Source organism: Ambystoma mexicanum, chromosome 12 (genome assembly GCF_040938575.1).
Source record: "Ambystoma mexicanum isolate Mex_15411 chromosome 12, UKY_AmexF1_1, whole genome shotgun sequence".
Lineage (NCBI taxonomy): Eukaryota > Metazoa > Chordata > Amphibia > Caudata > Ambystomatidae > Ambystoma > Ambystoma mexicanum.
The window spans coordinates 162,558,940-162,583,055 of NC_090936.1; the positions used below are offsets into that span (position 1 = coordinate 162,558,940).

At 46.9% G+C, this 24,116-nt stretch overlaps 1 protein-coding gene across 9 annotated transcripts in view; it reads left to right on the top strand.

Moving 5' to 3' along the window:
• CNOT2 (CCR4-NOT transcription complex subunit 2) overlaps positions 1 to 24,116 on the top strand; it is a 1,422,938-nt gene that overhangs the window by 143,120 nt on the left and 1,255,702 nt on the right. For 4 of the 9 annotated variants that reach the window (XM_069628235.1, XM_069628239.1, XM_069628238.1 and 1 more), the window contains exon 2: positions 1,957 to 2,011. The exons of 3 other annotated variants lie outside the window; for them this stretch is intronic. In XM_069628235.1, coding sequence (XP_069484336.1) covers positions 1,992 to 2,011 — 20 coding nt within the window. In that variant the 5' untranslated portion in view covers positions 1,957 to 1,991. Of the gene's footprint in view, positions 1 to 1,953; positions 2,012 to 24,116 lie in introns of all 9 variants that reach the window. 2 more of the 9 variants (XM_069628236.1, XM_069628240.1) reach the window with 1 other exon arrangement.

Genomic DNA, 24,116 nt, shown 5'->3' on the forward strand with positions numbered 1-24,116 from the left:
GAGGGTGAATAATTCAAAATGAGGGGTGTGAACGCTAAAGGGAGAAGCCCAGACCGTGGCAGAGAGGAGATTACAAGTGAAATGAGTAAGAGGAAATTCGTACTCAACTGAGGGGAGAAAATAAAGAGAAGAGTCAAGACAAAGAAACATCAACATCACAGTTTATTTATTTATTTTTTTTGTTCTGTAAAAGGGAATCCGTTAAGCATTACAGAAGCTACAGAAAAGCATAACCTGAAGAGTACGGCAGCTCCCATCAACCCGATCTATTCAGAATAAGAGACTTAAGGTAGGGAGTTGGACAATAAGACCACGAAGAGTGGGAAGAATATTTCAAAGGAAAGCTCAGAAGAAAGAAGTAAATAAAGAAAAGAGACTATAAAGAAAATCTCTAGAGTAACAAGAGAGATGAAAGTCTGAGAAACAAACCTGTAATCTCTTACCTGAACTTTATCCAAACGCCATCAGCCTGGAGATCGAAGACCTCAAGAAAAAACCGTATCCTTTCATTATCGAAAAGAAAACCGTTTTTACTTTAATAAAAGAATTGGCTTCTTGTTGTAATCCAAACAACCTACGTAGTGGCTCCGAGTTTCATTCATGATTTAAAAGTGACCATTTTCACACCCTTGCAAAACGAAAACTAAATTACAGCTGCCACAAGCCTACGCTACACAACTAATGAAGGGAGATAAAAATCACCATATGGCCAAAATGAGGCGCTACCATATAAACATAAAATAATGGTTTTGGGGCGACAGACCTCAATGGAAGTCCCTCTATGCACAAATATAGGTCGGAGGTCCTAGAAAACCAAAGGGCTGGGGATCAAAAGAATATAGGGGCCCATTCTATAGGGACTGGAGAACCTCTCCCTTCCTCCTCAAAATTGATTCCCGCCATTACAGTTTAATGGAAACGCAGTCTTCTATGGAATGGAGTTTAGGTTGCAGCAACAATCGTACAATAGACCTCAAAGCAAAATGTGAATGTATAAAATTGCAAAATGCCCTTCTCAGTAAATGTTTTATTTTACGTTTTGCTTATTATTTTGCATGCTATTGTTTCGTTTGAAATAATTTTACTTGTTGCTCTTGCTGTACGGAGTGTTACCTTGTTTCTATCATAGCTATTATTAAATGATGCCTGAGCTTAGCAGGTGCATCTCAGCAGTACCCCATAAATACATCCATTTGTGGGAAATACTGCCTGGTAGGAATGGTAATGGACATCCCCTCTATGCTGTGGGTTTCCTACTTTGAAAAGTGGGTTCCCTGCTGGTCTCAACCCTCTGCATCAGTCTGTATGTCATCATTTTGTGCCTATGATTCTTGGGTCCTTAACAACACTGGTGTCATCTTGACAATGGCACTTTAGTCTGGGGTATAGCACACATTACTTTGTGTTGGTATAAAATTCAGATGCATGAAAGAACAGCTGTGAAGACATTTTGGTTCACTCGAAATTAGCAGAAATCAGTCTAATTTAAGATGCAGTTGGTATCTAAACTATGTTTTTCCATAAAAAAATTACCTCTGTAAAGTTTGCTTGCCTGTTCTGTATCTTAATTTCAAGATTGCTTCGTGCCAGTTTGCTTTAAGCAAAGTAGCTGTTATTAAACCTAAAAGTAGAAAAAGCCAGGCTTGGTGTCTGTATACTGAGACAATATGTATTTGGAGATTTATTTTTATATTTGAAGTAATTTAGCATCTAGTATCCTTCTACTGTCTTTTAGGGTTGTGAATTTGGCAGAAATCAGTTGCATGGTCCAATTTAGCTCCAATAGGGATGCTGTTTTCAGAAGTTAGCCTCAGGATCATGTATCTATGTTTGCAAGAATCAAGTTGTTCAAAAAGACGACCACAATAATTATGTTGTGGTTTAACAATGCTTACTTAGTGTTTTTTCCAGACAACTCAGATTTAAAGGTGTATAATTTTGTTTTTATGTCAGCAGAAAATATTTGAACTTCCTGTTGCAAGCTAAACATCATGAGCAGAAAAAAACAACGGTGAGAGACTAATCTCTGTATTGTTCCCTAGTTTACCAGAATACGTTTACTTTTTTTGTTATCTCGGACAACGTTTCAGCTTTGGGCATAATAAATAATGCCCATAAGAGCCTGAAAAATAATTTGGTTGCAATATTAACTTTATTTTTTTTTCAACCTTGTTTCTGATGCATCCTGTTTTAAACAAAAGGGATGAATTTATATTGTCTGGTTATTACTGACCAGTTTTAAAATCGAAAAATGTCTCATTATTTTCTTTAACCATCATTGGTCATTTTCGTACAACTGATTCTCCAGCATTGGATCTTTAATGGATTAAAATGCTTCGAATATTCCCAGCAGACAGGCTGGGAATCCTCAGTAACATTTTATTGTAGTTTATGATAAAACTTTTAAGCTCACGTTTGTAGCCCATCAATGTCCTTTTGTGTGGATTCTGCCTGAGCCAATCTGCCGTTGAGTGACAAGCCCCGCCCACAAGACATCTTCGGATTCTAACCGCACATCGTGCTGTGGAGTCGAGGCTTTCTCTGCTGGAGTAAAAAAAGGCCGGAGACCAACATATTTCTTCAAAACTTTGAAATAAGTCTTCACAACTTTATAAAAACATCTATGCAAATAAGTGCTTTTTACTTTCATAATATGGAAGAAAAACTGAAAGCTCTTTTCAAGGCATGCTAGTCATGTGGAAATGTGTATAAGGGGAGACAAGCATTCTGAATGAATATACTGTCTCTACCCTAATCATATTCAGGAGGATTTTGAAATGTGTGCCACCTTTAGCACAAAACCCCTCGAGGATAGAAGGAGACTAGCCCTTTGGCTTAAAGAGGGCAGATGCCCACTTAAGATGCTGAATCCTCTAGAAGTTGGTGGAGGGCAGATCAGACGGAGCAAAAACCTATATAAGGGCCAGGTGAAATGAAAGAAATGTCTTCTACTAGCTTCAAGAGAAAAAAAGGAACCGAAAAATCCATTTGTCGACTGCCTCGCTGACGATGGACGCACTGAGGACGAAAACTAAGAAAGAATCCACTGTACGCACTCGGTCAACGAGCACCACTCCCATTGTTGGCCGGAAACCAGTCTACGTCGCCACAATTGCCCATGGCACAATAACGGTCCATAAAACCATTGTCGTCGGCCATCGAACCCATCGCCGACTACCTTTTATAGACGGATAAACAGACAAAATCTTCATCGAAGACAATAACGTCCACACACCTGTTGACACTTGTGCCCGCAAAGACCCTGACAGCAGTGTCTGCTACTTCCCTCGACACCAGTTCCATCCATGGAAGGCCAAACAACGTTAACAGCATTGACGGTACATGGAAAGCCACCAACAACTTCCCTGTTTGCGGCGTCAACAGGGGGGCCTAAAAAAGGATGTTGGTGCTCTTGGCTACAGGCGTGCAGAAAATATCAAAAATCAGGAAATCTGAAGGCAAATTGGAAAAACTAAAGCACCAACGCAAGTCTGGAGACACACACATACCAGATAGAAAGGAACAAGAGGCAATAGAGGGCTCTGCACCTGTACAACAAGGCCCAATAGTTGTTAAACTGTCTGTCGGAACACTGCACTCGCTTATGTTGTGGAAGACCAGGCCATAGTAGCAGAAAGTGGGGAACCATTTTCCCCTTAGTTACATGAGGGGGGACACTGATCACCCTATAGCGTCCAGCCCTGTCTCTGGTCTCGTCAGTTCTTCAGACCGGATACTGGAGCGCCGTATTGATTAAGAATTTGAACAGGGGTACTCACCCTTGTCATCTGAGGGAGACCAATATTCGTCACAGGAAGCACCTGTGGAACCAAGGGTACAGGAGTTACCAGAGCCGATGTTGGCGACCCAGTCTGCCGCTCCACAGCCATCAGAACCTTTACTCAACCCACAGTCCTTGTTATAGTTACAGGTATTATTTACTCTTCGGTCCCTACTTCAACAACTGGGTACTAGCCTACCAGTGAGCCAACCCCACCCACAAGCACCTGAGGCGCCACAGCCTTCTGGGGAACACTGCAGTTCTGACAGAATGGCTACGAGAAACGAGGTGTATGAACCAAGAGACAATACACCCACCAGGCGTGTAACCTTACCGCAAAAAGATCCGCCTATCAAGCCTGTGAGGCACACAAGACTAAACAGGACCAGCAACCCCATTAGAACATGAGGGGTTTCCCAAGGCAACAACATTCCCCATGCAGCCAAGAAGATGGTGAATTCCAATCCTCTACCACCGACGATGAGGGTGGTAATGGGGACACCTCTACCTCAAAATCACAGCAGCCAGATAACGGAGTACATGGACCTGGGTCTAAACCAAGACTCTGAAGAACTGTTGCGTCAGTCTCCACCTGACGACATAACAGCATTTCATAATCCGGTCCAAAAGGCTTGTGAGGAATTTGGCCTAATACAGTCTGAGCAGAAAAAGGATTATTTATTTTTCGATTTGATGCACAAGCGCAGGAAGGCAGCAATTTCAACTCCTATTCTAGACCATGTTTGGGAAGAAGGGCAGTTATTCATGAGAAAACCCTTCTCGCAAACGAGCATTAAGACTGTTTGGAGAAAAAGGTTACGGCACCAGAGACCTCTCCAAAATGCCTTACATCCCAGGAAACACCCGACTTGGTGGTAGTAGCAGCAGCATGCCGAAAATCAAAAGTGCAAGGTCGAAAATGCGCAGTACCACCTGACAATGACAGCAGGAAACGAGACTTATTTGGCAAGAAGGTTCTTGCCACGACAGTTAAAACGGCAAATTCACTGGCAATAATCTCGAGATACGACCATGAGATGTGGAACCGGATGGCGCTGCTATTATAGTACCTGCCAGAGGAAAAAAGCAACCAGGCCCTGAACATCCTACGAGAAGGGGGGAAGATGCCGGCAATCATGCCATCAACATCGCAGTCGACCTTGCCAAAACAGGTTTTAAACAAATCAGTCGTGCTACGGAGACAGGCATGGTTAAATTGCACAGATTTCAGAGGGGGTGTTTACTAGACATGCCTTTCAAGGGAGACCAACTCTTGGGTCACAAACCTGACGATGCCTTCAAAATACGGACACAGATACAGCGATATCACTCGCCACACTAACATTGAGACACACTTTTCACTCCTTCCCGAGGGGCCTTGGGTCGTTCCACCGTAACAAAAGGAGGTGGAAAGGTATACCAGGGGTGAACTTCATATTCACAGACGTACTACCAGGAGTATTGCTGGGCATTGGCATACAAACAAAAGGACTACAAGCAAGCTCCAAGAAGGCCCGAAACAACATCCGCCTCTAGGGGCAGACGGCAAAATCAAGCCTGACTTCCATTGACAAGATGCACCCACGGCCCAACTGCAGCAAATGGGTGGTAATTTGCAGTACCATCTACAGCAGTGGCAACAGTTGACCACAGACAAGTGGGTGTTGGATATCATACAAAGAGGACCCATCATAGAATTCCAAGGAACTCTTCCCCACCCCCAACATCCCCAATATTTCACTGCCAGCCACACTTAAGCAGGTTAACGAGCAAAGTGGAGAAACTGCTCCTAAAAAAACACAATCGAAAAAGTCCCAAACTATCAGCATGGCAAGAGCACCTACTCTGTGGTCAAAAAACCAGACCACTCATGGTGACCGATTCTGGGCATAAGAAGTCTGAACAAATATGTAAAGAAACAAATGTTCAAAAGCAGATGCCATAAAATCAATAAGGGAGGGCGACTTCCTAGCGTCACTGGATCTCACCCATTCACATTCCCATTTGTCAAGGCCACAAAGTTCCAAGGTTCATCATAGGCACAAATCACAATCAATTCAATGTTCTCCCGTTTGGTCTTAGCTCAGCCCCAAGAACATTCACAAAATGCCTAGCCCCGATAGCGCAAGCGTGCCCATATCTTGACGATTGGTTAGTATGAGCACCGTCGCACCAGGCAACGGAAATATTGATCCGGCAGGTGTCCAACAGCCTTTTACTCCGCGGGTTTGCAACAAATTCAAGCAAATACTGCTTTACGCCATTGAACGCGCTAGTGTTCTTATGGGCACAGTTGAACAACGAGGGCCGGGTATGTCCCTCGGTAGAGAGGGCACCGTTAATAAACAGTCTAATCATGAAATTCTACCCAGGCTCCACGATCACAGTGCGAAACGACATGCAACTATTCGGCACCATGCCGTCCTGCATTCCCCTAATACAGCATTGCAGGTTACAAATTAGACCGCTACAAGAATTCCTAGCGGATCGGTAGTCCCAGATAACTGGAACATGGAACGAAAAGTTGACCGTAACAAAGTCGCTCACAGATGGCTTGCGGTGGTGGCTCATGTCATCTCACATCACCAAAGAATACCATTCAGGGACCTGCCTCTTCAAGAAACCCTGATCACAGATGCCTTACTGACAGGATGGGGCGCGCACACAAACCAGCTATCAGTAAAAGGCTGTTGGTCCCCCGACTGAGAAACAACTTCACATCAACATACTGGAGCTGAAGGCAGTGGCACACGCCCTTCACTCATTCCAACCAGTGCTTAAAGGCAAATTGGTAAAAGTGTTAAGACATTGTTCACAGACAATGCATTATATGCTAAAGCGGGGGAACGAGGTCAACTACGCTTTTCAGAGAAGCCCAACGACTGTGGCACTGGGCTATCGTAAACCTGCAACTACAAGAATTTCACCTTCCGGGGAAGGGAAACAAAACTACAGATCAACTGAGCAGAGTCAAAGACCAGTCACACGAATGGCAACTTGCGGACAGGAAGCTCCTACAGATCTTCAACAAGTGGGGAACAAAGACCATCGATTTATTCCCCACATGGGAGAAAAAAGAAATGCCCTCAGTTTACAAGCATATATCCACACCATTGATTGCTAGGCGACACGTTCTCAATGTCATGGGAAGGAATATTCACCTATGCGTTCCCTCCAATGCCAATCATACGCAAGGTCCTGCAACGGATTGCAACATACAAGTGCACAGTCATTCTCACAGCACCAACATGGGCGAGTCGGCGGTGGTTCTTAGAGCTTGTTCTCCTGTCCAGGACCGTCCAATCCCTCTGGGTCCAGCCCCAGACCTGCTAACCATGTGCAACCAGCAGGTGCGACTCCAAAACCAAAGGGTGCTCAACTTAAAGGCCTGGCTTCAACGAGTTCGGACAAGTCCCACTCACGCAGGAATGCAGAAACATCCTAAAGGCCGCCAGGGCGGAGTCCACAAATAGATCATGTGTATAAAAATGGAATCTATTTTGCACTTGGTTTTCTCAACAATTGGATCGGTTAGGTGTGGAACCTCAAACTCCTACCATACCTATTAATATAAGCAAAAGATGGGTTATCGCACTTGTCCATCAAAGTACATTTGTCGGCAATTTCTAGATACACCAGCTCCCATTTTCGGAGCCTGCATTCTAAAAACCTTCACGAGGCCTATTCTGCACTTTTCCCACTCAAAAGAAAGTGCCACCTCAGTGGAACTTAAAGGGATAGTTCTCTCAAAAATGTTATTCTTTTAGAAGATGGGCCATCATATAAAATATACATAAATATTTTTACGAAAAGTACCTATGTAAAGTTTTCAGCATAAAGAGCCTCAGGCATACATTACAAGCACTAGGAGGCATCCATTTTGTGCAATGAATGAGCATTTTGTGCTGATGTGAACTCTGCTCAGCCCAGAGAGCAGAGAATGCTGGCAGGTTGTGCCTGCTGGCGTTGTGTTGATAATAGCAGTTACTTGCTTTTTAGGTTTCCCAGTCTCCCGGACGGGCGGCGTGTTCATAATTGACAGTACTTTCTTTTTAAGTTTCCAGGATCCTGGAAACTTAAAAAGAAAGTAACTGCAATTCTCAATACAACGCTGGCAGGCTGGAGCCTACCAGCATTCTCTGCTCTCCGTCAGCAATAAGCAAAAGCTCCCAGTAGGGGGCGTTTGCTTAATTATTGCTTGGAGAGCAGAGTTAACATAAGCACAAGAGGCTCATTCATTTCACAAAATGGATGCCTCCTAATGCTGACTTTTTGAGGCTTATATTTTTTTATGTATATTTTTTTATTATGGCCCGTCTTGTAAAAGAATAACATTTAGAGAACTACCCTTTAAACACTGTGCTGTCAGGCCTAATGAAACCTCTGTTTGAACGTATGGTGACTACAGACATAATGTTTGCGTCTTCAAACATCTTTTCTAGTAGCTATCGGATCTTTCAGACGGGTGTCAGAAATACATGCACTTTTTTGTTCAACCTCCATATCTACGGTTTGAAAAGAACAAGGTCCTCGTAAAAACAAATCCTACATTTGCTCATGAGGTGTTGTCCAACTCCCGCCTGCAAACCGACGTAACCCTACCGGTTTTCTTCGCACATCCGTCCACACCAGTGCAACAGGCTCTACACTTGCTAGAACTTTGAAGAGCCCTGAAGTGCTACATAGGTGGAACCAAGAATATTCGACTACCGCCAGGGTCTTCGGAAGCGTTATGGGCAGGGGTCCCCCTGTTGGACATATGCCGCGCAGGGAATTGGGCAGTTCTGCACACCTTCATCAAGCATTACTGCATGGAGGGACAAGGAGGCTGAAACAAGTGTCGGAATAGCTGTCCTAAAACGCTTGTTTCAATAAGCTATGCCATCTCCCATTACACCTCCTATTACAAAATGTTAACTGCTGTGGCAATCTGTTCAAAGCATGTGAATCCATGAAAGATCCAATGCTTGAGAAGGAGTATGTTGCTTACATGCAACTTCTGTTCTCCAGCATTGGTATATTTCATGGATTCACTTGCGCCCACCTACCCACCCCTAAGGGAGCTAGGCTACTTTTCACCAACTCATCTCTCTGGGGTTAGAATATGAAGATGGCCTCCTGGGTGGTGCTTGTCACTCGACGTCCCATTTGGCTGAGGCATAATGCACCCAAAAGGACATGGATGGACTACGAAGGTGAGCTTAAGCTCTATTATAAGGTATAATAAAATATTACTGAGGATTCACAGCCTGTCGGTGGGTAATATTCAAAGCATGTGAATCCATGAAAGATACAAATGCTGGAGAACAGAAGTTAAAGGTAAGCAACATACTCCATACATGGTGTTCAAGACTAATTTTAACATCAACAGGGTAACATCTGTAATGGCAGCCCAATCCCTGCAATGGCAGCTCTTTTCTGGCCACCTCGAGCTTCCCATGGAACATGGGCATGGAATGTTGTGCATGGGTTTTAGATCCGCACAATCGCATGTATGCATTAAGGTGGGAATACATGAGGTAGAAAGTGGTGAGATTTATATGTTAGTAAGAGTGAAGTGCAGGTAACAGAAGTGTAGTATAAATCTTATATAGAAGGTCTCATTCCTTTTATGGAAAGGTGAGCAAATGCTAAACCAGGTGCAAGATGAAAATGAAATCACAACTACAATGCTTGGGAAGATTTCCCCAACGTGTGCATTAGATTATTTTCTGGAAGGCACAGATACCACCTTTTGTTCCACACATACTGCACTTCCATGACACTGCTCAGATCATCGGTGACTACCATCTTCCCTGTGAATTTAGGATATCCATTGTGAACACCTGGTTCGCTTACTCCTGTTCTCGCATCACCTGGAAACGTCCAACTCTCTTGGATAATTCAATCATATCGATCTTTAGCCTTACAGTCCATATTATATTCTCTAATAGTTTGCTATCTAGAACCTTAACTGCAGATCCTTTCATCTAACTCAGTCTGGTGTTTGGTTTGTGTTTTGTCAAGACTTAAAGGGTGACACCCTGGTTGAAGCATGAGGCGTCAACCTGTACTTAAACTTGCCACTACTGCCCTGATCCATTTATCACCAGTGGCTACTGAGATGCAAACGCTTCCCTGGGTGGCTGATTAAAACTGTTCAACACACTAGCGATGTTAGTGAAGTAGTGCTATCAGATGGCATGGAAAGTGTACTTGTCACAAACACCTTGTTTTAACATTACACTCCCTACAATCTGGGATCTTCCTCTCCACGCATGCATCTCAGGCCACCAAAAGTGTTCCCTGAGATACTTGCTTTTACAAATAAAACCAGATCTTCATAACCCAAGTCAGTAACTTGATCCTGTATTCTAAAGGGATCAACACGACGATGACCCCTCAATATGAAATTACCTTACAGACGTTTTTTTCTTTTACCCTTTAATAATGTGTGAGGTTGTCTACAGCACTTTCACTTGGCCATCTCTCTAGCACTCACTGCAATGCCCTGCTGTTGACTTTTTCCTCCACCTCTTTGACATTGTGACACTTTGAATATCTCCCTTACAGCTCTCTAACCTTGGTTAAGAACGCCCTATTCTGCATTGGAGAGAGCATTTCTAAATGGTGCATCAGCCACTACGATCTTCCGACCATTTACCTGCACTGTCATGAAATTATCCTGGCAAACTGGTTAGCCACTTAACGGTTCTCTCTCTCTCTCTTTCTCTCTCTCTCTCTTTCTCTTTCTTTCTCTCTCTCCCCCCCCCCTCTCTCCCCACTCTCTCTCTGTCCTTCTGGACAGTGCTTATTCCAGGTTAGAAATTAATGGTGTGCACTGACACTTTGATCATCGTGAACCAAGTTTAAACTGCGGGGCATCTGCAAACTTAACCAAATGAGACTAGACTTCGCATCACTGTGGTTGATATGGGAGCTGGGCTTGTTGCTCCACTCCCTATTCAGGGAAATACATGTGTTCTCTGAAGGTTACATTTGCGATTAACCAACTCCTTTCCACGGTGTGAACTGGAAGCTGTCCCACTGCTCTTTGTTGCCACATTGAAATGTATTGGCAGCCGGACGTCGCTTGGGGGTGTTGGATGCTTGCCGGCAGTATTGAATGAATAATGGACATGTAGAGAGGTGAAACACCCTTTTAAATATCAACAGGTCGACATCTGTAATGACAGCCCTGGTTCTGTGACAGGCTGTCGCTCCCTTTTTAGTCCTCCATCGTCCCCACAAGCTCTCCATAGAACCTGGGCATGGAATGTGTTGCAGGAGGCATAGAACCACACAATAGAATGTACATAATGAGCAGCACCAACGGCGGGGCTGTGGGGAGGAGAAGGAGCAGGAGGAATAATATAACATTTATTCATTCATTTTAGGTCTTAAAACCTTAAAGTCCATAATTGTTTAATATCTTGTTGCATTGTATATACAATTTAAAATTCCTTCCGTTGTATGATCCTACATCAGAGAGCAACTTGCAAAATTATACTTGATTAAGCAACATGTACAATAGCACATATTTCACAATTGTATGCTTCTGTGCAAAAAAAACTTTGAAACCCCACTTAGAGCCATTTATAAGAACATTAATTCACTCTCTGCAAACCTAGGCATTAAAACTCTAAATGTGCAAACTCGTATTGTGCAGAGCTTTGCAATGTCTACTAATCCTGTTGTTCTGATGCCAATACCTATTGCTGGTTATTCCACCACCTGTGGCTTTTAAATGTATATAAATCATTACCTAAAATCTCATATGCCATGCTGCATTAACACATTTAAATGCTCCTACGTGTGCATATATTTATATAGTTCTTTATATCTAATGTATATTATTTTATTTCTATCGCGCTCGTACACAAGGGTATATTATAATTCTAAGACCCCAATATCACAACATTTCTTTATAATGTAAGCAATCAAAAACAAGACTCAAATCAATCATACGTGTAATAAATATGTGCACACGTTTTTGTATGCTTGTATAACATTTCTTATGTGGTACTTTGTTTATAAGCCTAACCTATAGTAAATATATAATCAGTTTTGTGATGCCAAACTAATGCATGCAAAAATCTGTGGGAAAAGTACCAATTGTGCCCTAGATTTTAGTGTGTGTATTTGTGAGATTTGTGGATCTGCTTGGAATCGCATGCGTTTCATAAGCTGACATCCAGTGGTAGGTGCAGAGTATTGCATGACATGTTTTTGAAGTTCAAAAATGGACGTCGACATTGGGTGTTTGTAAAACTATCCCTATTGTGACTTGTACTGTATCCATGGTCCTTCACACGCCAAGGTCTTCATATTGTTTTTTTTTTACCATCGTGGTTGGTCGCTCATATGCAGTGTCCATAGGCTTTTGCTACTTTTGATATTGTTTCTTAAATGTAATCTATATTCGACGCGTCTTTCGATGGACACGTTCTCAACACATGTTTCAATGCGTGCAATAAGACTACCATCGACTGAAGACTTCCGACGAACTCTTGAACATCTCATAAGTTCTGTCCTGCCTGCAAATGTCTATGGAAAGACAAACAGTGTGTAACCTCTGTCTTCCCCGTGACCAGTCAGAGAAGCGTGGCGTGCAAGCTCATTCGGCCCAAAATGCTCCGACTAAACGGTGGGCAGATTACACCATGCAGGTCGAGTCGTAGTTGATCCTCTGGAGCATTTGTATCCGATGTGGAAGAGACGGGCATCTTCAGCTCCCCTTTGAATGCCAAAGACATTCAAGAGGAGTCTGCACACTCCTGCGTACCAGTTTCCAACCCCGAAAGGCAGCTGCAGCATTCTATAGGGACACCTGGTTATGAAGGCACACAGAAGCACACTCGCCATAGGGGGCACAAACACCATAAGCATACATCTCCTAGCCATTCTTCAATGGATCAAAGTCCACACAGTAACAGAAGGCACTTGGCTCTTCAGGCTCGACTCGTCCATAGTCTGCTGCGCTTGAGTCCAGTGCATGGAGATAAAGAGAAACCAACGCAACTGCTGTGCATTAAACTTCGGCGGAACATGTTTCGCAGTCACCCTCATCTGCACAGGTGTCGAAACATACGTCGAAAGCACAAAAACCTTCCAAACACACACACACAAAGATGCATAGACATCAACACCTACAGGTCCTACAACACATCACATAAAGCCTCATAGTACACCAAGGCTACTTCTCCTTTGTCTTTCTCTTCAAAAAGAAAAAAGTAACGTACTGTTAACCCATAGGAAATAGTTTTTCCACTTCCAGTAACACCCAGGACTGGAACGTGGACCAGGAACTGTTTTGAGGAGACCATGGAACAACTTTCCTCCTTTGTCATCTTTACAGAGCGTTGCGTTGTAAGACAAAAGTCTCTATATACAACAGAAGGGGAACCACCAGCTAAGTCACCTGCAATACTCGCAATGCATACATCTCCATCTCACATCATTGATGTAACTGAGGATACACAACATTACACATTTCAGGATGATCAGGACACTGATTACCAGGCTACATGGTATTATGATCCTAGTGATCCCACCTACTATGACCTAGTTGACCCTGCCACTTGTATCTTGCAGTCTCCTGATTTCACAGAGGATCCTGGAACCAGTTCTCCTATTGACTACCAACTTTTATTTAATGATCTGCCCAGGATGTCTGCAGATCCTTTCCAAATTCGAACACAAGAGTATGTTGAAGACACAACCTTTGTGGATAATATTCTGAATGAGGAAAAAAAATCAGTTAACCAATTAATACCATTGCTACCGAGATGCCATAGCTGGAGTGGACCACACAGAGAGCATGGGACGGAAGAGCTAGAGTTCTGGAGCCGGTCTGATCCCAAACTGAAGCTCTCTGTTTGTATGGACTTTCCAGGGCTATCTGGTAGGGACAGAAAGGTCTGGGGCCCCTTAAAGAGGGGTGGAAGTACCCTAGAGACGAGGCTTAGAAGAGAGCCTGGGAATCGGACTTCAAACAAGTCATTACACCTGAAGTAATGGTACAGAAAAGGAAATACATCAATTATATGGACAATGGAAAGCGAGCCATTTCCTCTGGGCACTGGGAAAAACCTGAGAGAGACCAGGGGAAGGTAGTCATTCCTCCTGGTGTAGCAAGAAGCTGGATAAAAGCCAGGGGAAAAGGAAGTCATTGTGAGATGCTTGAAAAGAATCTACGGAAGAAGGGCATACCGCCTGCTACTGAAAATCCATCCCATCTGGTGTTGTGCAATAAACGCCACAGAGAAGGAAGCCTGAATAAGATCCAGGGGAGAATCCTACCCCTTTGGTAAAATCAGATCACCTGGGGGTCCAACAGTAAAATCAGTATTTATGGTCAATAAGGAATGCTGAAGTTTTGGAACTTTAACTTGAACCAAGAACCTGTAGTCTTCTTTGAGACTTTTTACTTGGAACTTTGTTTTCACCTTGGAAAAGGTTTGACCCAAGTAAGGTAGTCATTCCCTCTGGGGGCAGTCCCTTGTTTTTACTGGAACTAGAAGCTGCTGTCCTGAAGAAGGGAATCATTTGTCTGCACCAAGAAGACTCACCAATCCTTTACTTTTGTTATGAGTGTAAGCAGGCTTCCAGATGAGGTTCGTATTAGGCCTTTTTGCGCATTAAAATCTTGTAGATGCTACAGCTTTGTTTTCCTGTGTACATTTACGCACACGTTTAGAGCAGGGGGGCAGACTGCTTATTTTCATTTTTATCTTCATGGATGGAATTTCAAGGCATGGAGAAAAGCCTCTGAAGCAGAATTTATTTCTCTGAAGCCTTTCAAAAAAAGAAACTGAACACTGTGATCAAAGGAATGGTTTCTTTACATTCAGCTTCTGCTGTGTTGTGTGTAGTTGCTCGTGGAGCAAACAGAAGCACTGTGCATATTTATTTTTCTAGGATTTTAGGATTGTATAAATTAAACTGGAAAACTAAATTGCAATTAAGAATGAATCTTTAACAAATTATGCTTTTTTTTCCAGTGTAAGCAAACCAGTATTGCACCATTGTATTTTTCAGAGTTCCTGTGCTGTGCATAATCATGCGGAGGGAGATCATTTTTACACTTCTAATTTAATTTACACACTAATATGAACAGTGTGTAAAATGATAATGCACTTTCTAGTTTACATCAATTCAACCTTGCAATCAATGGGGTACATTACTATAAACGGTCAGTGACAGCAGAGTCTTTGCTCAAGGGTGTGGGATTGTCGTTCCACCAATCACAGGTGTTATAACCTCTAAAATCTTAGACTACTATTAAAAAAATCAAAACCTTGACTCTCCAGGAAGTGCAAACAAATAAGTTACATTTGTAATTGCAATAGAACTCAGCAAAACCAGTCTCTGTGATAATCCAGATATGTATTTATCTTTATGTAGCACTTCATACATTGTTCGTCCAACATCTAGGTACTGTGATTATTAAACCTCAGTCGATACTCCGTTTAGCGACATTTTGAAGGATGTAAGCAAAGAAGATGGCTCAGCCGGTTGAGCGCTCGTTACTGTGATCTGCGTGTGATCTGTAGGTTGCAGGTTTGAATCCCGGCAAGGCCAATTCAGCCTTTCATCTTTTCAAGGTCGATAAAGGAGTACCAACTTCGGTTTGGTGATAATTGTGATAAATATGCGCTATGTACAGTGCTTTGCCAAAAGCACTATATAAATAAGTTTAACCATGAGATTTGGTTGAGAATGTAGCGTGGAGTCCTTGCCTCTCTGCACTGTTTCAGAACATTGGCATACGATTAGGTAGTAATAGTTGCAGGAAAGGAGGACTTTCATTAAACATCGAAGGACAATTCTGCTATTGAACCCCAAAACACACAAAACGATTCCTTTTTGCTTTACTATGTAATTGGCTAGGTTTTTGTGTTTTCAACATTTAAATGTATACAGCAGAGATCAAATGGCCAGACCGTGGCAACATAATGAAAGGTGTATTCTATCACAATGCAGAAAGCTGTTGCATGGTAATGATTTTCATACAGTTGTTGCACACATTTTGCTCTCTTGCAAAAGAGAAAAGCAATTTTTTTACTCTTGAAAGGGAGTAGTTTCTTAACTGTAACTCAATTTCTCCAGCGTTGGTATCTTTCATGGATTCACATGCTGTGATTTTTTTCCCTGTCAGGCTGAGAAACCTCGGTAACTTTAATTTAGCGGGCTTTAGGCCCCACCAATAGGATGCCTGGTATAAATGGCTCCTCCCCGCGGCTTCCCTTTAGATTTTAACCTCCAAAGTAGAGGGAACCCGAACCCAGGTTTGCCTGCAGGGGTCAGGGGTGGGCGGTGGGCGCACGTGAATCAATGAAAGATACCAACGCTGGAGAAATGGAGTTACAGGTAAGAGACTACTCCCTTCTCCAGCGTTGGATCTTTCATGGATTCACATGCAGTGAATAGATTACATAGCAGTACAACCAATTAGTGGGTGTGTGAGACAGGCAAACTCACAAACCGTACTTAATCACATACATGAGACTACAAACCAATCAAGTGACAAAGCACATAGAAAAAAACCCCGAAGCTGCGGGGCCTACTTTATTGGAACTGGTGTTGGAGGACGGCACGCCCCACCTGCACATCTTACACATGCTGGTGCCCCAGACAGTAATGCCTGGTGAAGGTATGCAGCACCACCCAGGCAAATGTCCGGCAGCGGTATCACAGACCACAGCGCCGCTGACGAGGCAGTGGACCTTGTAGAATGGGCTTTAGAAGCGCTCCTCAAAGGCTTTCCAACTTTTGCGTGGCAAAACGAAATTGTAGAGAAAACCCATCGGGAAAGTCCTTGCTTGGAAATGGCCTGCCCCTTGTTGGATGGTCCATTTGCCACAAACAGTGACTTCCGGTGACAGTTGCAGTGACTTCCTGAAGTGCTGTGTGCGTTTTTTGATAAAACTTTAGGGCCCTCTTAACGTCCAGAGAATGCAGGGCCCCTTCTGCTGGCGTGGATGCATTAGCAAAAACGAGGTTAAAGCAATAGAGGCAGGCTTGTGAAATGCCGTCGACACTTGCAGGATAAAGTGTGGGTTAGTGGCCAGAAGAACCTTGTCCTTCACAAATCGTAGGTATGGAGGGTCAATAACCAGTGCTTGCAATTCAAACATCTGCCTAGCCGAGGTAATGGACACCAGAAAAGCCACCTTCTGTGAGAGGAACTTCAAGGGAGCTGTCCACATGGGTAAAAAAGGAGGCTTCATCAAAGCCGGACCACATTAAGGCGCCACACCGGTGCAAACTAAATATACAAAACAACCTCTTCAGAAAATGTTTCACCAACCGATCACTGAACAGAGGAGCAGCATGGCGTTTTCTCGTGAACCTAGAAATTGCAGCCAAATGCACCTTTAATGGATGACAACGCTAGGTCCCCTTCCTCCAAGTGCAACAGGTACGGGAGGACTTGCGTCAGAGAAACGTGCAAAGGTTCAACCCCAGGATGACCCTTACCCATTCATAGAATCTCGTCCATTTATGCCCGTACAAGACATTCGTGGGAGGCGCCCTCGCTGCCTCCAAAATCTGTCGACCTTCTTGGGATATTCTTAAATGACCGAAATCTGAGTGGTCAGCCATGCCGCATTGTGGTGCCACACCGTGCCTGGGCCAGAACGGAGCCACCAGAATCACTCGGCACTGGTACCTCCGAATCCACTGGATGGTCCTCCTGAATGAGCGGGAATGGGGGAAACGCATACGCAAAGAGATCTGTCCACGGGAACTAAAATGTGTCCCGCAAGGACTTGGGATGAGCCCCTCTGCTGGTGAACTCCAGACACTACTTTTTTTTCCCTCGTAGCAAAAAGATCCAACGGAGGATGCCCCCATCGCTGGAAGATCCTCGACACCTGCTGCTCTTTCAGCCTCCACTCGTGCAGCTGGCTGGCGTCCCTGCTGAGTGCGTCTGCCTGAACATTCAGCACTTCGGGCAGATGGAAAGCGACAATGCTGATCCCTTGAGCTAGAGCCCAATGCCAAACGTCCTGCGCCTCCATCGACAGGACTCTGGAATGTGTGCACCCCTGTTTCCTTAAAACATTGTGGTGGTATTGTCCATCAACACCCTCACCACTGATCCGCAGAAGAAACTACTTTAGGGCCCAGTGCACTGCCCTTAACTCGAGCATATTGATGTGGACCAGAGTCTCCACCCAAGACCACAGGCCTTGCACCTGTGTGCCGTCTAGGTGCGCCCCCCACCCTGTCTGGGAGGCGTCTGCCACAAGGGCATCCCCCTCACTAGATTGGCTGTACACGCCCACCAGCGAAGGGCGTCCATCAGCTAATGTCGACCACCAACTTGTCTGACCACAATCCTCGACTCTGCGACCATCTGTCCGCGAGGAATTCCTGCACCGGCCTCCTGAAGAGGTGGCAATTGGGCAGAAGAGGGATACACGATGCCATGGTCCCCAACAGCGACATGTAACCTCGGACCAATACAGCTGAGCACTCTCTCCACTCGCTTACTTTGGCCCGCAACTTCTCCACACGCTCGCTGGAAGGCCTCACCAGATTTTGTCGGGTAAGAAACTGCGCCCAAAGAAACACCAACTCCCTGGATGTCGTCAAAAATGATTTTTTGAAGTTTACGGTGAATCCCAGCCGTTGCAAAAGCTGCATGGCTGCCACGAGAGACTCTTGTCTCCTTTCCCTGCGACAAACCCCTCACCAGCTAATCATCCAGGTAGGGGTACACATGATAGCCTTCCCTCCAGAGGAAGGCCGCCACCGGCGTCAGACACTTCATGAACGTCCTGGGGTACGACTTCAGGCCAAACTGGAGGACCCGAAACTGATGGTGCCCCTCTCTGACCACACAACGCAGGAACTTGCTGTGCTTCCGCCACATAGGGATGTCAAAATAGGCATCCTGCAGATCCACCAACGCCAGGAATTTGTCCGGCTGTATCAAACGGATGACATCTTGAAGGGTGAGCATCTTGAACTTCAGGCATTGCAGAGTCTTCTTCAACGACCGAGGATCCAGAATAGGCCTCCACTTGCTGTTGGGCTTTTTCATGATGAAGTAGCTGGAGTAAACCCCCCTGAAACTGCTCTGCCATCGGAACTGGTTCTATCGCCCCTTTCTCTAGCATGAGAACCACCTCCAGCCGCAGGATGGAAGATGCTGCTGCAGTACCTACACCAGCAGAATAGGGACCGGCGGAAGCCAGAAATCTAACGAGTCGCCATGACGCACCGTGTACAGCACCCAGTGATCTGATATAATCTTTTGCCACTCATCGACGTGGATGGCGACCCTGCCCCCCCCCCACCCACCCAGCATATTGTCCATATGTCAGTCATTGTTGAGGTTTAGTTTCCCGCCCCTTCGACGCAGAGGACTGCCAACTCTTAGCCTTGAAGTCCCGACCTTTCTGCGCCAACTGGACAGACCGCCGATACCCTTGAGAGAGTAGCTGGAGCGCCTGCAACCACGATCTCTGGCAGAAGCAAACCAGGTATTCCTAGAGGCTCCACAGAAAACCCAAAAGGAGTGAAAAGAGTGTCCACTCTGCATGGAACCCAAGGATTTAGCGGTTTCCATATCCTCCTTCATCCCTCTCAGGGCTTCATCGATTTTCTCACCGAACAAGTGTTTGCCCTCACAGGGCATGTCGATGACCTTATATTGGACCTCCGGGCGAAAGTCTGTGCACTTCAACCAGGCCTGGCGCCGAAGCACAACTCCATTGTTAATCTGTTTAAAACTTGACTCTGCCAGGTCCACAGCAATATTTATGCTGTGGTTGGAGGCCTCTTCCCCCTCACGCACCAACAGCATTGCTGCCTTTCAATGTTGCTGCTGCAGATGTTCAAGAATCGGGGCCAGCCGATGCCACATTTCACAATCATATCTGGCCATGATCGCCAAGGAATTTGCATTCTTTACCGTTGTAGCCCCGACCGTCAAGACCTTCTTTCCAAAAGCGTCCTGCTTCCTGGCCTCACTGTCCGGAGGTGTAACTCATTTATGCTGGCTCCTGGCATTACGACTGGTAGCCGCCGACAACACATACTCTGCTGTGGGCTGCGACACCAAACATCTAGGAGTAGACTTCGGAGCCTTGAATTTCTTTTCAAGGCGATCCTTCAAAGCCAGTTCTGAAAATGGGTGACGCATCGTGCACAGGCCCTCCTGCCACACGTGGTCGAGAATCGTCATGGAGAAGATGCCTTCCTCCACTTGCCCATATGGTCGAAGAGGAAGCAGTCCATGCATTCCTCTTCAGGCGCCAGTCCAAACTCCAGACATGCTTTCGACATCATGGCATGGAACGCCCCAATATCATCCGGAGGAGAGGGTTGCGCCGGGCTACGGGGCTGCTCCACGTCCGTGTCCCCCACGTCGGCGACGATGACGATAACAGTAGAAAGGGTGTCCCGCGGAACACTCTCAGGGTCCGATTTCAAGTAGCTCCCCTTCTTAAGGATGAGACCACGGACGGCCCAACAGCAACAGTGCCGGAGGAGACTTCCTTGGTGTCTCACCAAGCAACACCTCGACCACCGACACTGCCAGACTCTGAGGAGGAGGCGGCATCCTTGCATCCAGCTGCCACAACAAAGATTGAAGCGTAGACCGCCCTTGCAATGACAGCAGAGATTGCGGGTCAACCAGCGGATAACCGGGTTGTGCAGCTGCCATTCCACTCAACGTTGAAGGCTTTACACACTGCAGACCCAGAGCAGACGGGTCCAACAGTGGCTCCTGTTCCTCCTCCCACTTCAGAAGAAACAGAAAATGTAGTTGGATCTTGCTGCAAAATGTTCTCAGGAAGGATGGACTCAAATGCGGCAGACTGCCACGCCCCACCCGTCTACATCCCTTTCCGATTCCATCTGTGTCAATGATAACGGCAGTGGACCACTATCCATCAGCGTCATGGATGGCGCTGATGACTACATCGTCGACGACGGGACCGTAGACTGCAGCAGTACTGTTGATGACTGAGCAACCGTCGACGAGCTTGTCGTCGGAACCACGTCCCTTGGTTTCGATTTCACCAGAGACCCAGATTTTTCAGAAGAACCGGACCGGTGCTTCGAAGACTCCGGGCTGGACGAAGACCTATGATGGTCCCTGGACGATTAGTACTTCGACTAAGACTCCTTCGGCTTTGTCAGGACTTTCTCCGACACCGTAGACTTCTCGGGCCGATCACCAGACCCTGTGGATTGGTCCGACCGACCATGCTTGGACAACAAAGATCTACTTGCTCCCTTCGACTGCTGTGGCCTCAATGAAGACTTGATGCCTTTCCCCACCTCTGACGCAGGTAATGCGGCCCGATTCTTCTTTGCGCCAGGTTCTGCCGACGCTGCGTGGCGATGTTCCGCAGACTTCTCCGTTCTTCCTGAAGTTTGACTCCCCCCGTGCCGAACCCACCTCAGAAGCCGGGTACGTGCCCTCATTTAAGCCAACATATAAGCCGTTGATTATGGTCTTTCAAGGTCTTCTGCGAAAACCCCCGACATATCTCGCAGGTATCCACTGAGTGATGGGGTAGATGCATTCTCCAGCATGGGGTCTGGAGACCATTCACATGCTCATGAATATTCCCCGTCGTCAGGCCGGGAATCCTCGGTAAAGAAAAAATCAGTATCCGTATCGGTTTCGTCTCTGATCTGTCTTTCTTAGTAGTAACCAATCACTGATGTCTGGGTCATACTGTCCCCAGCCAATGACTGCCCTCTCCCTAAACCCCGCCTCTGGCAGCCATCCTCAGATTTTTTTCTACACGCTCAAGTGTTGGGAGTCCTCGTGCTTTAGCTCTCGAGTTTTTGCTGCGTTTTCACACTTTTTCAGGAGAAGTTTCTCATTTTTTTTCGGTTTAATCGAGCCTCAAGCTCCACCGTTTCTACTTCCGATAACGGGGATCCGTTTCGGAAATCTTCTACGCCCCTCAAGGGTGAAGTTTTCGTCAAGTTTACGCTTCTTGGAGGTTTCCGGAATATCTGCGGCCTACCTCACGGACATGGCCCAGGACAAGGGAAGCTCGACGCCCGGATCCAAGCTGTTCAGGTGCTGCCCTGGATGCGGATTACAAAACGTTTTCAAGGAGGACGAGCATTCGCAATGTCTCTGCCTTCATGAGGACAAGACGCATGTGGAGAAGGACTGTGCGTTCTGCAAGAACCTTTCGGAACAGACAAAACAAGATGGTCATTCCCGCCTCGCCGCCTGGCTGGAGAAGGGCACAGCAGGTGAGGAGGTGAAGAAAAAGTCTGAGCGGGCTTCTAAGTCCTGTGAGGGCGCCCCAGTGACGGGAGCCCAACAGAAGGCCAAGCACCGCGAGTCCGCGGGCACCGGGAGCGAAAAAGGTCGGGCTCTTCGGCTGCCAGGCAGGGCGCAACTTCCCCGGCACGTTCAACCACGAGCCATCGCTCTGGTTCGGAGAAGAGGAAGTCCGAGAACCCGGGTAAACTGCTGGAGCGGCCCCGGTCTATCTCGAAGGGGGAGCGAGGCGCTGACCCTCCCCCCAAGGCGAAGGCCCAGGACGCACCTGAGGTGGTGAGGGCTTTGATCCAGCCGGCAAAGGCCTCTATCGAAGTGGTCGCTGTGACCCTGGCGAAGCTGGCTGAGACTATGCCAGTGGAAACAGCCTCTGGGCCCAGAGTATCCCTGCCACCGCGGAGGGAATCCTCTTTCCAGCCCATCGTTAAGACACCCGTGAAGTCCCCGGCGGAAAAGGAGGGGAGGGGAGGGGGGGGGGCGGTGGCCATTACAGACTCGGAATCAGCCTCTGAGGATCTGGTGGAAACCTAGAAGGGCCTCAAGAGGTTCATAGGCCTCAACGAGAGGTTTGAGAAGGTTCGATCCCACGGGATGGTCCCCGCTGACATGATCGACGAAGAGGGCCCAGTGGAGGGGCCATCCCGACCGTTGCAGCAATTACCAGAGCCCCAGGATAGCTCAGCGGCCATTTTGTTGGCGATCCAATCCTTATGTACCGAGATAGGACGAGATTACCACGGACCCTGGCGGAGGATCCAGAACCAGGCCCGTCGGGAAACCTTCCGACCAAGCGGAGGAGAGTCCACCCATCTCCGCCCTTCGTGCCCGCGAGGCTGGTGGACCCCTCACCCCCCTCGCCGACCCTAGAGAGGATACGGTGACGGATACGGGGACGGACAACAACGACGGCGGCGATGAGACAACGGACATCCCGTCATCACCCCCCCACCCCCCCCTCGGGCTTCTCCAGCCGACGAAGTTGGCTCCTTTCATGCCATTATAACCAGGACATCCAAGCTCTTCCAGCTCTGCTCTGAAGAACAAAAAAAGGAAGGGTTTATTTACCAACGACAAGAGGCCAAGAGGAAGACGTACCGAGTCCCCGATGCCGCCCCCTTGTGCCTCAGGGCCCAGCCCACGCCGGACTCTGTCGTCTCGGCAGCGGCCAAGAAGAAAGCAGCGGGTGCAGCGGCTTCCACTTACCCACCGGACAGTGAGGGCAAGAAGTTGGACTCCATGGGACGAGTCATCTCGTCGGCAGTGATGACGATTAAGGCGGCCAATGCACGATTGTGGCCCGCTACGACAGGGAGCTCTGGTTCAAGATAGCTCCCCTGCTAGACTTCCTACCTGACAAGAGGGCGGAGGCCCTACAAATTCTGCAGGAAGGCGAGGTGGTGTCTGATCACGCCATAACGGTGACAACGAACATTGCTGAGACCGGATTTCGTCAGCTGAGCAACAGAGTTTGCCTCCGACGACAAGGATGGCTCAAGGCAATGGACTTTCGCCAGGACGTCCAGACCAGAGTATTGGATATGCCGTTCGACAGCAACAACCTTTTTGGTAAGGCAGTGGATGAGTCACTCCAGGCCATCAAGACCGACTCAGAGACGGCCCAGGCCCTAGGGGTACTTCAACAACGATGGCCCTTTCGGAGCTCCGGAGGCAGACAGGGTGCCTCCAAGGGATCCAGCGGTGGATCTTCCACATACTGCCAGGCGGCCCGCTCCTCGTCCCAGGAGGCCTACAGAGGTCGTGGCAAGGAAGGGGGATCCCGCCGTCGTTGCCAAGGAGGCAAGGCCTCCTCCAAGCAAGACTGACCCGGCCGTGTCGTCGGGCCCCCACCGAAGCACCCCGGTGGGAGGCCGGCTGACGAAGTTCGTCAGCGTGTGGGAGTCGATCTCCACTGACCGTTGGGTGCTGAACACCCTGGCCAACGGGCACTCGCTGGAATTCCAAAAGAAGTGCCCTCGCATTCCTCCTGTGGCCAGGAAGGAGAATCGCGTCCCTCAACTGCTGTTGGAGGTAAGGGCGATGCTCAAGAAAGGGGCCATCGAGCTTGTCCCCAAGAGGCTCCGG